General features: G+C 37.3%; 1 protein-coding gene across 5 annotated transcripts in view; it reads right to left on the reverse strand.

Moving 5' to 3' along the window:
* Positions 1 to 461: 461 nt before the first annotated feature.
* The window catches only part of fry (Protein furry), a 118,241-nt gene continuing 103,341 nt past the window's right edge, over positions 462 to 15,361 (reverse strand). For all 5 annotated transcript variants that reach the window (XM_068763882.1, XM_068763885.1, XM_068763884.1 and 2 more), the window contains 18 exons: positions 15,220 to 15,320; positions 14,397 to 14,600; positions 13,672 to 13,869; positions 12,835 to 13,014; positions 12,223 to 12,351; positions 11,250 to 11,384; positions 10,260 to 10,404; positions 9,505 to 9,674; positions 8,933 to 9,007; positions 7,628 to 7,801; positions 5,991 to 6,116; positions 5,039 to 5,183; positions 4,207 to 4,400; positions 3,902 to 4,132; positions 3,439 to 3,570; positions 3,178 to 3,317; positions 2,237 to 2,367; positions 462 to 1,749 (listed from right to left, as the gene is read on the reverse strand). In XM_068763882.1, the coding sequence (XP_068619983.1) occupies positions 1,643 to 1,749; positions 2,237 to 2,367; positions 3,178 to 3,317; positions 3,439 to 3,570; positions 3,902 to 4,132; positions 4,207 to 4,400; positions 5,039 to 5,183; positions 5,991 to 6,116; positions 7,628 to 7,801; positions 8,933 to 9,007; positions 9,505 to 9,674; positions 10,260 to 10,404; positions 11,250 to 11,384; positions 12,223 to 12,351; positions 12,835 to 13,014; positions 13,672 to 13,869; positions 14,397 to 14,600; positions 15,220 to 15,320 (2,717 nt within the window). In that variant the 3' untranslated portion in view covers positions 462 to 1,642. The remainder of the gene's footprint in view (positions 1,750 to 2,236; positions 2,368 to 3,177; positions 3,318 to 3,438; positions 3,571 to 3,901; positions 4,133 to 4,206; positions 4,401 to 5,038; positions 5,184 to 5,990; positions 6,117 to 7,627; positions 7,802 to 8,932; positions 9,008 to 9,504; positions 9,675 to 10,259; positions 10,405 to 11,249; positions 11,385 to 12,222; positions 12,352 to 12,834; positions 13,015 to 13,671; positions 13,870 to 14,396; positions 14,601 to 15,219; positions 15,321 to 15,361) is intronic.

A 15,361-nucleotide genomic window follows, 5' to 3' on the forward strand; every position in this document is an offset into this window, starting at 1 on the left:
TGATTGTTACTACTGGAATATTTTATTACGTTTCTGATATACGCAGACTTGTAAAAAAGCTTTTAAACCGAATTTAAAAAAAATATGTTTTGTATTAATCGACCAAAAAACTAATTGTAGGCAAAAATGAAATAGGTTATTGTTAGAATATTCATTGAACTAAAAAACGATCACGTATTTTTAAATTTACTAAGCAAATAAACATGTAGTAAAAATTATTTCTGAAGAGATCTTTTGAGTTATCGCTTTTGTTTAAATTCGTTTACAAAAACTCATAGGGACTTATTAAATAAAAAATTGCTAAAAGTTATGCTTACCTAATAATAAAATAAATACTTCCACAAAAATTGCAGCAACATACAAGTTGAAAACTTCGAAAAAAGGTTTTAAATATTTCGCATATAAGACTAAAAAAAAAAACAAATATATAATTTCATTTATTTATTTGTCACTAAATTTAAAACATTTAAAGTCGATTACAAATATTATTAGTAATTATTAATAAATCTCTATTTCAATAAACGCAATGCACGACAACTTTAGACTAAAAATAAATATTGTCATTAATATTTAAAAAGAAAAAAATGAAAATAATATCACAAACAGTAGTTGAGTATAAAGGCTAAAAACGAAAATTATGCTTATGATTTGTTCAATTAGAATTGCATTAAGGCGGAAAGCTCACAGATGCAAGTTCATGCATTCTCTAAGATAGTCATTGAGGATTTAAAATTGTCCAACATTAATATTGATATTAAACACAAAAGGGCACTTACAGTAAAGCTTATTAATGTACAGGCTGTCGATGGAAAATGGAAGAGTTGTTTGCTCGCGACTAAGAGATATCGCTTCGCACATACTCTGCCCAACAAGCGTGTACAGTATGTTCATGTGCAGTCAAAATATCTTAAAACGCAAATATATCTATCATTTAAAAGAAATTAAAATTAATTAGGGAGCATTACATTAACATTGCCCTAGCGCTAAAACAACAAAATAAATATTTGGTTTTTTACGCGCCACAGATAAAAAGGCTAAAATTTATAATTTAAAATAAAAATGAGTTTTTGTTCATTAAAAATGTATGAATTACATTAAACGTTCATAAAATTAAATCGAAATTTGTCATTTATTTAATTCTGAATGACAAGTGTTAAAAGATTAAAAGAAACAGCTGTTCAAATTTAAAAAGAATATTCGTAATTTCATTACGTACATATTCGAAGAGTAAGAGAGAGGGTAAAATTTGTTATCTACTAAAATTGATGTAGATGTAAATTATTTAGTTTAGTTTAAGAACTAAGGCGCGGATGTCGCTGCGCTACAATAAATGTTATTCATGTTTTTAATATTATTTGATAGAATCTATATAAATTATTCGTATGTCAATTACCATTACATATCGACGCGAGGATCTCAACAATATTAATGATTAGAAGGTCCATAACTAATAAGAGATCTTTATCTTTGTTAAGATAGTATCATTCTGGCGTTCAAGTAATATAATTTAGTAAATATTAATTTTGCGTAGCGCATGTTTTTTATTGACAATGTAGGCGAATACATTCTAATTGCGCGAACGTCGCTTTAGGAGAGGCGCGCGCAGGCTTTTGGGCGCGCGGATCTTGCGTCGAAGTTGGCATCAGTAGTCCTGACGCTGCAGAGCTACCGACGCCTTGTACAAACTCTCCATCATGAACGACAGGTTCTGCGAAAGCTCATTCACCGGCCGAGTGATGGCTACCATTTCTAAAACAAAAACAATTGCCTTTATTTAAAAGATACATGATCATTATGTGAGCCGATAGACGCCTATTACAAGGCACATTAAGATCATCACGATGTCAAAAAAGTGTTTAATAAGAATGACAGTTATCAAATTATATCTCATCTAATATTATCATGGCACTACACTAAAATTACATATTTCATTACTTTAATAGTAAATTAATTAACAGATTCGATTACATAGATATTTAATTTTATTAACTCAATATTATGATTACAATTGAAAGCTTCTCGAAATAGATATTAATGAAAATAATCAAGATTTAGCCGTAGGGCGTCCACAACCGGACACAGACATTTCCATAGTGTACATACCATACCCAATATATGGAAAGGATTTTATTATATGTTTGTGTTACATCGCCAGAAGTGTATTTAAGGAGAAAGTGAGTAAACTTTCTACAATCGCCCGTTTATGGCGTGTGTAGATGACAGAGTGCGTTGTTACCGGGATGAGACTGCGCGAGGCCCTTGCAGTAGACGTGCAGTAAGCTGGTCACGTCGTCTTCCGGCAGCTCGCCGCGCTCCAATATACGCTCGGCGTTGCGTTCGCGAACAAGCGCGAGCGCTGCGGCCCACCTACAAACAACACCAATGCATAAGCAAACACACTACACACTCAGGTTTACATTACATGATTTACAAAGAGATAGCGATTCAATTTTATAGTAAAAATATGTATGTGTCAAGCAAGCCATTAATCTAGAAAAAGGTCCTGCAAAATAGTCATCCCAAAAAAAAAACAACAAGCGTGTTCTGTAAAGATTGAATAAAAAGCTTGGGTTAAGTTAGATGGACGATATCTCCAATCATTGTGATAGCACCACGAAGGTTCTAGAGGTATCGTGAACAGCCCATATCTTGGGACGGGCTTAACTTGGAAATACCGGAGTCTATCGAATAAAAAAGGTTCCTAATGGAGATAACCGGAGTCACATCATACTGTTACAGCAACGCACAACGGTCGACCGCGGGGGTGGTTTTAGTGGGCAGGAATGTAAGAATGCCACATAACTCTGTCCTACCTCCAGAGGTAGGTAACCTGAACATTAAAATGTTCCTAAGAAACAAAAGAATGCGGGCGATGATTCGACGTGGTCTCGAAGAATTAAAAGGTTAATGGAGTTACTGGCGTTTCTCATGTATCGAAGGTGTTCACGGAAGTGGTTTTAGTGAAAAGAAAAGGAATCGGAATCTTGAACATTTAGATTTTCGCCCCTGAATTAAATATAGGCCAAGGATGGTTTGATGTGGTTTCGTAGTGGTCTAATAGTTACCGGAGTCGTAAAGTAGGACTTTTAGTATCCTAAATAGCCCAGTCTTCCTCCTGTTAGCAGGGTATATTTGGAAGTAGCTCCTTCCGACAATCCAAAAAATATAGATAAGTACCTCTGTCGCTGCATGAGATGTGCAAGGCGCGCGTCGTCATGCGGCGCCGGGGACTGATCGCAGACGTCTGCCCACGACTCCGGCACGCTCGCGGTGAGCGCGTTACGCACCGCGCACACCGCGCCGCTCATCTCCACGCCCTGACAACAAAAAGCACTTCATAAGCACCACCATACTTTTCGTATTTGAGCACGTACTGTTACGCTGCCTGTGATTTATATGTATAAGCGATTTACACGTATGGAATATAAAGAAATTCACCCTGTTATCGAGCGCGGCGTGGTAAACAGCAACAACCATTTTGTTGTTGGTCTCTAGCAGTAGCAGCAGCTGAAAAATTAGCTTATAGAGACTGCGAGCGGTCTCTTCTCCTCCGCGTGAAAGCTCTAGCATCTGCAAAATGCCCAAAATTATACATTTCATTACATTATACCTTAAACACGTGATGAAGTAAAAACACTATTGGTTTGTTAGTGTTACGTCGGCCCTAGCCTCTTGAAAAGTAGGTACAGACCGTACCTTACATGCTAATATATAATGTAAATGCACAGGAGACACATTCATAAAGTAAGCGGGATTATAAAGGTGTAAACGAATAGTTTTCATGAGCAGTGGCGATATTATATGAATATTCTTCCAACTTAAAAATTAACAAATCGCGGAGCTTATGGACAAATAGGCAACGGTTCCACCGAACGAGTTTATAGAAGTATTAGTGACGGACCTCGAGTGCGTGCTCGCGTCGGTCGAAGTAAGTCTCGAGGTGCTCGTTGATCTCGAGCGCGGCGAAGCGCACGGCGTCGCGCACGCGAGGGCAGTCGGCGGACGCGGGACCGGCCCACAGCAGCGGCGGCTCCTCCGCCGCCAGCCGTTCCACCACCGCGCACAGTTCGCCCGCGCCGCCGCCCGACAGCGCGCCCTCGCCGCACACCGTCACCGTCTTGCACGTCACCTCCTAGTGCACGGACGCATGCTCATTACAACTCTGAAGCTCAATCTTTTAAAGTAAAGAACAAGCGACCAGCGCACCTTGAGTACGGTGTGCAGCCGGTGTACGAGCGCCAGGGGCGGCAAGTGTGCAGCGTGACGCAGCAGCGCCGCGACGGAGCAGCGCCACGCGTCGCGTAGAGCTGCGCTCGCACCGCCCGACGCACTCGCCGCGCTCGCACTGCCCCCGCCGCCCGCACCGCTGGCCGGCACCGGCGTCACGTCCCCGCGTTCAGCTGCAATCGCACACATCGCCCTCGTTACATGCACTCCTATATACAATCACATGTTCATACAGCAGTCGGTATACAAGATCGGTCATAGGTTTGAAAGCCTTAAAGCTTTTACACGACCAGTCTGTATAGAACATGATTACACATAAATACCGGCAGATAGTAAACATTGATTAAAAAACAATTATTTGAAGAAGAAACCATAGATTTTAGGATTGGGTGTATTATATATTAAGTGACAACAAATGTCCTATACATTAACTCTTCTTAGAGTTTTTACACACGTAACCAATCAACTTGTACAAGCGCAATGCGGGATTACTCACTGATTGACATAGCCATGTCAAACATGTCTCTAAAAAATGAAAATAATTATAATTCTTATCTAAGATGTAATTTATTTAGTACATATGTAAGCTATGCACAGCATTTTTTTAACATTACAGTCTTATATTGTTATGAATTTTTAAACTTCATTCGTAATTTAGAATAAAATACACAATATCGCAAAGCAGATTAGAGGGGTTACATGTAATGTAATTTTAAAAGCAGCGCGCGTTGTAATGGGATCGTCGCCAGTTCGACCGTAATCATTGCCGGAGGTGTGAAGTGCAATTAAGTAAGAAAAAAAACAAACTGACCGTCGGGCTCGCCGCTCGAGGCGCTAGAGAACGAGTGAGCACGGGGGCGAAGCGCTAATTCGTGTGAGGGCCCAGAGTCGCCGTCGCCTCGGGCTCCGCTGGACTCCTCCCAACCGCCCTCTTCGTCCGATGAGTCGTCATGTCCCTGCCGAATTAATTTTGAAATACATCACTAAATGACTTAATTTTAGCAAGTAGCGTAAGTAAATGGTATAAATGTCAAATGTATTTTAATAAAACTATACTTGACAATAAAACACATTTTTTAAGCCGATAGACGCATACTACAAGCCATAGGTCAACAAGTAAAAATATTTTTGGAACATAAATTGTATTTACACTTTGTACAAAATACCGAGAAATGTTGGAATTGACTTTATTATGACCTATCTGTACTTTTTAACGAGAAAAATACTTGTGAAGTATAACTGCATAAAAAAGAAAAACCTAAACGTATTCAGCTTAATCAACAGTTAACGAGAAATTTGTAATAATGATTGAAAAGTTTATTTAATAAAAATACGGACATTTATTTAATGAAGTAATGAGGAATTTTCACATTTTATAAAGATTTTATTGAAAGATAGCAATATTAACTCTGCCCGGCGTCTAGTATCAACCTGACTTACGGAACAATCATAACCACCATCATTTCTGCCGTATAGGACGTTCACAAGTGAACATAGCCTCTCTCACTCCATCTCACGGCGAAACTTCGAGCATACACCTCTCTTGTTGTTCTCTGGGAGACTTTAGTCTTCACTGGGCTTCGTTAGCCTTTTCGCCAGTAGGCGGAGCATAACGCTTGCTATTCAATAATTGTTCATCTGAAGCAGTAGCCACTTCAAACGAGCAATTCTTCGTGCTTCGTAGTACAGAGTAAGTAAGACTGTTTTTATCTGCAACAACAATAATACATAAAGGTACACCGAAGTGAATGGTGATAACTGACCTGCTTATGGTGGTGATGGCGCGAGCGATGCGGGGGTGGGCTGCGTTCTGCGACGCCAGCCTCCGGGCAATCCTCGCTAGGGATGCGCCTACGCACGCCCCAGTTAAAGTTGTCCGAACTCTCGCCCTACACCCATCACATTTTTATATATTGATTGATTGAAAAACATAATTGATAAGATTTTCGATTATTCAGGGTATCTGGTATGGTTTATGTTTTCAAACCTAAATAATAAAATGGCATTTTTGATATTACTATAAAAGTACCGAATGATAAAATAGAAATACGGATTTAATTTTTAAAGAGAATGCTATCCAAATGTCTTCTTCTGTCGAGTTGCACACACTGTTCAAAACGAAGCCTTGTGGTCTGCGCCAAACGTTGCAGTCAACTTGGTTAAATTTAGGTAATTTCTCGACGGATATTTTCATTTCAATTCACAAGAGTTCGGATATTGTTATTGTAAACTCTCTCTTGAAGAAAGCCCCATAAATAAATCCTCTGGAGTTGGTTAAGTCGGGTGACCTCGGGTGGCAATGAAATATCCACAAAGCGACTGATCAATTTTTGAGGAAAAAGTTCCCGAAGCAAATTCATCGAAGCTCTGGTTGTATGTCGCACCATCCAGTTGGGATCGCGTGTGATGATTACAATAAATGAACTCGCAGGTTCCGCAAAAAAAAATCCGTAATCGTGCGTCGATAATTTTTAATCTAGTGGCCACGAGCATTTAAAAAAAATAATGGTCCAATGATCCTATTCGTGAATAGGGAAGACCAAACAGTTACTTTGTCGCAATAGGATTTGTTGTTTCAGTTGAGGATTGCGGGTTCTTGGAGACGGCAGATTTGCTTGTATACGTAGCCGTTTAAGTCAAAAGCTTTGTCGCTCTAAGAAACGGGTTTTACAGTGCAAAAACGCTCGTTTGATAAAAATTTCTACGAAAACGTTTTATGCAAAATTTTTAGTCACTTTCTTTCACTTCTTGCACAATTAGAATTTAATAAGTTCCATACTTCAGACCTTTTTTTGAAAGTTATGAATAGGTACTCTTGGAAGTCTCGGTGAAGCTGCTTTTTTCCGCATTGATAGCCGTAGATTTTCACGAAAACTGCTTTCAACTAATTCAATGTTTTCGGGAGGCTTTGAAGGTCAACTGAGCCCTGGCCGAGGGCTGTTCATAACCAAAGCAGTTATGAGGAATCTCTGCACCCAGAAACGAATGAATTTACATTCAGACCATTACTTATCCGTTAGTTACGTAAGAACCAAAATCTTTAAAAAAGCCTCGTCGTCGAACGTGCGATGCTCTCTCGGCCACTAAAACATAGTGACTGAGAAATCTAATTTCTTCCGATTTCATCACCCCCTTCCACACTGTTTATTACTATTTAAAATTTGAAACATAAATTTGCCACCAGACGCCCTATACAAACCAATGTATAGATTAAACATTAATTTTATAATAAATAATATACAAGGTTACTGGTTATAGGCTAAAAATCCTTAAAAGGTTGAATATATGACCCATTTGTTCTCAAAATAATTATGGTACACTCTACAGAAAATGAATGGTTTTAGAAAGCAAATAACGTAATAATAACATATTAGGAGCAATTGTCAACTCAAAGCTTTACCTCGATACTCTCGCTCTCGTATTCTAGAAAATCGAAATCCTTGAAGACGCCGAAATGGTCAGTGGGCGGGGCGCCACCCGACGGCTCGTTACCGGGTGTTCCAGAAACTTCCTCCAAAGACGACGCCATAGAAGACTCCCGCTCTAAAAGCTCCGAGCTCTGGCTGAATATTACCTGACGATTTCACAAACGCTATTTAAAATTGATTCACAGATATAAAATATAAATATATATTAAAATAGTAAGCGGTTTCGGATGCATTTCTATCAATTTTAACACAGGAATGATAAAACAATAACAACCAAACAACTTTAAGTCATTACGTTTTAATTGTTTTACAGTGTGCTAACAGTCGTGAAAATTAATAAGAAAATTAACTTTAATTTTAGTGAACATAAATCTAGAGATTTCTAATTTAAGTCTGTTTTAAGTTAAATCTTAAAATATATCTATTTAAAACAAAACTTTTTTAACATTTAAAGTTGCACCAGTAAGCGAGGGTGGGAAGGGTTGAGATGCAAGTAAAAGTGTGTCTAACTACGGTCTAGTGTAACACGTCACGTTGTCGACTGTGTTGAAATGGTTTTTAACTCTTGTGAAGAGTGCAATGTTTATAGATTGTTAACGATTCTCGAACAGTGAGGTGTGTATAACTAATGGCACGCAGCTCGAAAGTAACGGCTTACTATTCCATATGAGTATTTTTTTAGTTATATGTCATACAAGAATTTTTATTTTGAATCAATATATGGTATTAAAACAATAACCATTGCGCAATAATGGAAATAAATGAACAATGCATTCATCTGTTGAGTGTACAACAGTCAAGCCATAGGACATGAAGACAGACGTCAAAAAACATATGAAACACACTATGTAACACGAAACGAATCATGAGAAGCTTGTAAGCGACACAAAGTCCTATGGTATTCACGGTGAGAATGCAATGCGTTCTGAAACAAATCTCGTGACGATTAACGAATGTGACACTCGGGTAGACGCCAGTAGCGAACTCTCAAATATGTTTACTATTCGAGCACTGTTATAGCGTAGTGTTCGTGTGTGCGTAAAGCGATGCGACATAATACAGTATGTTGCGAGTTACCTTAGAACATAAAGTGGTTATTAAATCGTCCTATACGCAGCGATGGATAGAAATTTAACTTTAATTATTTTCTGTTTATGTGTTCACGTATGCATAGACGCACATGTAATATATGAATCTCTAATGCTTTTCACATATCTTATTTGAATATAATATTAAAATACAAGTCAAACTGAGAGGCATAGATGCATTTTACTTACAGATGGACTTTTGGGCAGACCCACTCTTTGGCCGCAAGTGGTTAAGAGGTTTACAAGGCACTCCCGAACACGACTCTGAAAATAATAGACAATTTTAATTATATTGTTGTATTTTATTAATGAAACTTTAAGCTAGGTACAAAAAGAGGTATTACAAGTTTCCGCCTTTGACTGCTTTTAGATTTGTGTGATATATCTATGTATTTTATTTTTCATATATAGGCATACAAAAAGATATAATAACATATAATACTATGAACAGACACAGAATAGTTACTCAATAAGACAATGTTTAACAAAGACTTAATTACAAACAAATAAAAAATCGATAAGCAAAGAAATCGTTCGATTGACACCAAAAATATAAAGTTCGAATTCTTTAATCAATTCATTAAATGTTCGCAGAGCACACAAAAAAAAATTAATTTATTTGTTCAATTAGTTTTATCGGAAAAACTATAACCCCACGAATAACACACTGTTACATACTTAGTTAAATAAGGTAATAATAATTAAGATATGTACCAGGCAGAGCATCATATTGACAGAATAAAGCAGACTAATTGTTATACCTGCGACATCCAGGGGCGTTTCCATCCGGAGGCGAGGGCGTCCGCGGGGGAGAGGGAGAGGGATCGGCGCGGGGATGCGGCGTTCTGCGGCTGCGTCGCGCCGCCGCTGCCACCGCGCTCCCCGCTCTCCGGTCCCACTACCGTCGACGCAGACCCCGAGCTCGACGACCCTACAAATACATCGCAGCTTTCAACAATGCTTTATACGTTAAGTTCCAATCCGGTGAAATTGTAGTCCATGAGCCTTGGTATTCTTAAAAAGGTTTTAGCATAAGCGCCTTGCACCCTCGTACCTGCGAAATCTGCACATGCTTCTGGAGCGACAGTATAAGCTAGAACAAAAAATGATTCCAGCTTCTATCAAAGTAGGCATTTTGATTGAATTTTGATTCGTCAATTATTTTTACTTTATCTGTAGCTACCAACGGCTTGATACTTAGTTCGGTTGCCAATTTTAAATAAAATTTGAAATAGTTTCATGTATACATAATAATAACAATCATGAAAATGAGTCAACAAACCAAAGCCAGTACATTTCGATCAATAAAGATTTTATAGCTATAATAAGATATATTTAATAGTATACTAACACATTCATTAGTAATAATGATGTAAGATTCGTTAAATAATATTATAATTTACAAATCGATTTTTATCACCATTGTCTTTAATCACACCCGTAACTTTGCAACGTGTTTACCTACCGTTATCAGAACTTTATGAACCCTACGAATGTTAAGGTGATGAAGGAGCACCTTTATCTTGCGTGGCCGTGGAGGCGTTGGACAATGAGCTTGGTCCCGTGGCCGGCTGGCTGCCACTTTTAGGTAAGTATTTGCGACCGATGACGGGCGTCTGCGAGAGGTCGAACGTGAAGTCCATGGTACGGCCGGGGAGCTCCTGCACAAACAAACGCCACACTCATCTTCATACTACTTTATAATACTTAACTACAGGCAAGAGATATCGTTTCTGTTGATTAACGAGAAAATCATCGTACGTGCTTCTGCTGAAATGATAAAGATTATAAAATGCGAAACCTAAGAAACGCTATAAATTAATTCGGCAGCTTACGTTTCCTAAACACAAATTATTACAAACAATTTCATTATTTCTATTCCTTGCGTTTTTAATTATGTATCAATATTCTATACCGAATTTATATGCACATAAATTACATAAATGTATATTAGAGGGAGCTCAGATCTAAATAAATTATAAAAAAACATATTGGTGTCTGAAAATTTGTTTATAATAATAAATAAAACTAAGGTTTTGACAAAGTTATATAAAAAAAGAAAACAATAAAGGCAATGTCATTTGTTAAATACTTTGTCACTAGGGTCTGTCTCTGTCTGTAGGGTTTGAACTAAAATCTTTGTAATAATTTAAAAAATCTTTTTTAAAAATTAAATTATATATTCATATAATAAGCCCAAAATTGAATAAAGAGTTTGGCCAATAAAAATTACTGTGGCAATTATAATAAATTTTATTAAAACCTAAGCTATTATATAAGTACATTGTTTGAATGTTAATGTTTTAACTTATTAAAGTATCTAATTACCTCCCGGGTTGGATTTTAAATCTCACATTTGTCGTCTAACTGTCTATTTGAGCTTTTCCTAATGCTCTACTCAGTAAAATTAACGCATTTAAGTTAAAAAAAAACGGTAGTTTTCACAAATGCTTCTGTAAGATAAAAAATGGCCATGATTGTTAAGTATGTTATTTTAATCACTTACCTTTTTGCCATGCAGTTCAGTATCGAGAATAGAAGAGGCATGGTTGTCCCAATGCGGTGGCACCACCAGCGTGGAACATCTCGTAACAACCAACTTCAAAATCTTCATCGCTTCCTTGTAGTTGTTTCCGTCTTGCTGTGTAAAAAAAGTGAAAATAAGTAATACTTACAAATATATTAGTTATGCTTATAAATAGTAATAAAAGTGAAAAAAATTATAATTTTTTAATTAATTATTTGTATTATTTTAATTAGGTGCAATTTATGAACAGTTATAAAAATGTTTATAATTCCTTAAAAATAGATTATAGTGAATCCTGTAAAATTTTTGTTGTAATATTTAAATAGTTTTAAAGAATATAGATTTAGACATATATAGATATAGACAAAATATTGTTTTGGAAATAACTTAAAACTTTATGGAGTCATTATTATTTTAAATTTACTTAGAGGTTTTGGTCTATTATTGTTGTTGTTTATCGTGATCTTCGTTTATAATAAGTCTTAGAGACTTGAAATTTTGTGATAATATTCCATAAATTAAGGGTCAGGTAAGGATGTATTTTCCCGTATGAGTTTTTTTGTACCAGCCTGCTACTACTCACTGGCTGACCACTTCTGTAAGTGTTCGCTGGGGGACGAAATAGTGGGAGAAACTCTAGCAAATTTTAATATAGTTTGATGGGGGGGTAGGCGTCCATTTTGTCTTAGGACCGAGTGGTGTTTGTATGTACCGGGTGTGATTGTATTGTATGTAGCGGTGCCTATAATCAGTGACTTAGTACATTGAGTGGCAGAGTCAAAGTAACGGAATTTTAAGGAACAGCCATGGTAGTTCAGTTCACGGCAGTTCCAGGTCGGCATACAGGGCTTCATTGCGCATGTGTCATGGTATGCCCGTGGTCTGCGGATGGCTCGAAGGACATCTAGTGTATGTATGTTTGAATGTATTAGGGTTTGTGACGTATGCATACGTCGATAAACTTGGCCACGGCGCGCAGTAGGTCCGCGTTGACCGGCTGCGCCGGCGGCGCATTGAGCTCCACGTAGTGCAGCATGCAGTGCAAGATCGAAAGCACCGCCGGCTGCAGGCTCGTCGCCCCCTGCACACAAATACAGACACAAAAATATTAAGTATTACAGAGATGAAACTTTTTATAGTATCATAATATACAAATACAACATTTGTTTTGCTATTCTTTATCTAATGTTCTCTTGAAATATAGAATGGCTAAAAAAATTGTAACTTTTTTGTTATGAGAAATATACAAACAAATGGAAGCGGAAGCAAAATTCTTTAATTAATCAACATATACGTTTTTGAAGACATTTACTATAGTAGACTATGTATGTAAATTGTGGTAGTTAAGGAGTACAAAATGATAGGACTTAAAAAAGTTGTATTTTAAATACAAGTAATTAATAATAAATTGACTAATAATTTAAGTTTCGCCATTTATGTATTAAAAATACCATTTAATAATTTGATATATAGCGAAATAGGGTTTCGGTAATGAATTAAATGTGAAAAAAATATATACGAAAGAAATATTTAAACTATAAAAATGAATCAGGGCTATATATACCTTTTCTAAGACCTCGACTAGGAAAGCGAGCATCTGAAGGGAGAGATGCGAGTAGGTGTCCCACAGGTATTTGACAACGCATTTGGTCCACTGGAAACTCTCCTTGCTAAACGTCCGTCTCGAATATAACGTCATCACCGTACCGAGGTTCTCTAATTTCTTGCTCTTTTCAGCTGTGAACTGTTTGGAAAACAATAATGGTATTTAAATACTAAAAATTAATAAAATAATTAATTAGGTCTACGTTTTTTGCTAAGTCTAACATTGACGTATTCTAGTTTCATTAATGTATGAAAATAGAAACTTTTACATGGTGATTGGTTATAGATGTAAAATCTTTAAAGGGGTGAATATATAGCGTCATCTGCTGCCAATTAATGTGTGGTATACTTTATCCAAAAATCATTAGTTTTAGGAGTAACAAATAAAGTAATGATAATATAGTACAAAAAGCATTTTCAATGTTCGGATTAGTTTAGATAAAAATAAACTGTCAATAATTTTCTTCAGATTTCGCATTGCCATAAGTCTTATGATTGTCGCAACTGAAAAAAAATTATAATGAAACATTTCTGAATGATCACTTGATATGATTTATATCATATATTGTATGATACACAAATACATCAATATATAAATCATCAATCTGGTCAATAAATGTTATAAATCATATATATATATATATATATATATATATATATATATATAGACATATGATTTATAACATATATTGACCAGAAATAGAGGTAAAAGCTTTATAGCTTTATGCTGACAAATGAGCTAAATATTTAAATCGTGATTTATGTTGATTTTTTTATGAAAAAAGTACATTGTTACCTGCGCGATATGACACGCAGCTCTCACGCAAAGTTCGTTGGCGTCCTCGTAATGGAGTAGCATATATGGCAGCAGCGCCACCACGGTCATGGGAAAGGCAAGCGACTGGGTGGGATCAATCACTGGGAGTTCAAGTAGAGGTATCATATCAGCAAGGACACCCACAACTGGCTCGTAAGTATTCGGATGAGTGCAACCCTGAAAAACAATAGAATTTATAATTCTTTATGGTGATTGTATAAATATTACAAAAAAGTAACACTGACTATTACGTGTACAAATAACGTTAAAGCTTTTTATGATATATGAGTGTAAATATCATAGACGGAATGTATCTTATACATTAAATAAATTCTTTATTTTAAGATCAATTGGCCACACCTACAGGATAGACCGACTATTTAGACAAGGTCTTGAGAAGTTGCTTGATGCGGGTAACGTAACACCGGTCATTTTGCTGATCTTTGAGGGAGGCTTCAGCCTTGCTGTTGACGTCTAACAGCTGACATGATGGTGGTGAAAAATGATACGATAGTGCCTACAAAGCATATACATATACGCCCGCAGCTGAACATGGACCACACCCCAGATTTCGAATAAGACCACTAGGAAGGAATCCGCATTCTGGGTCCTTAACAAAATCATCTGTCTATTTTGCTGGTTGTCAGCCATCCATATTATTTGAATTGTATTAACTAAGCGGCGAAGTCCTGAAGGCGACGTACCTTGAGCAACAGGGCGTGAAGCGAAGGTGCCGTGTGCGCCTGTGTGCGGTCGAGACGTTCCCGCGCGTCGGGTCTGTCGAGAGGCAAGCGTGCCATCACGCGAGATAGCAGCCGCACGCCCAGCAGGAACTCGTGCTCATAGTCCGACTCTAACAGCGATGCTCCCACCCAGAACAGTGTCGCGAGGATCGTCAGCTTGTCGTCCTGTGTTTAAAACGATAATATTATAAAAGCTTCCATGGAGCGTCGCGCTTAATCAATCTAAGAACCTTGCTTCCCAATCAGATGATATTTTAGTACGTAGGGAAGGTCCGAGTCGATGGAAGGCCAACTAGGAAGCCGAGCATGGCTACTTTGAGAGAGGTTTTAGGCTAAGCACCCACTAGGAATCAATATCTTCTTTCTTGTTGCTCACTTGTACCTCATTTCAGAAGATTGTGACTTTCCTTGGAAAGTTTGAGGTACAATATGTTCATTTTTCATCTCAACCGGTCTTCGGCGACGTGCATTGCTTTATCAGCCAATGCGGTGTTAGGCGTGGTTCGGACTTGATCCGACTAGGGCTGTATTCTCGTGGGTACTGTAAAAAGTTTTTCTATTGTAGCCGCTTCTACTGGATATGTTACCAAAACTAACAAATATCCGAATTAAACATATAGTGGAAAGGCGAACCAGACACTCTCGAGCCCTATCAATATATATGCGCTGCTTCTATGAGCAGTCCACAGAATAAGCAATAATGTAAGCTAGGTAAAATAACTCATACAGGCTTGATTTTTTACTAATTAATTTAAGTTGAGCATTTGCTTAGCTGTATACTCACTTGTGTTGCGCTGTCGCCGAGCAACTTAAGCGACTGCGCCGAACGAGAACGGCATAGATTGGAACAGCCTTTGGATGAGTCGCTACATGGCCGAGAACGGTCTGTTACAAAGAAGACAATTAATTAACTACTTATCATTATT

The sequence above is a fragment of the Battus philenor genome, unplaced genomic scaffold (assembly GCF_028537555.1).
Source record: "Battus philenor isolate CCGP_79_NKW_IND1 unplaced genomic scaffold, ilBatPhil1.0.hap1 SCAF_1, whole genome shotgun sequence".
Taxonomy (NCBI): domain Eukaryota; kingdom Metazoa; phylum Arthropoda; class Insecta; order Lepidoptera; family Papilionidae; genus Battus; species Battus philenor.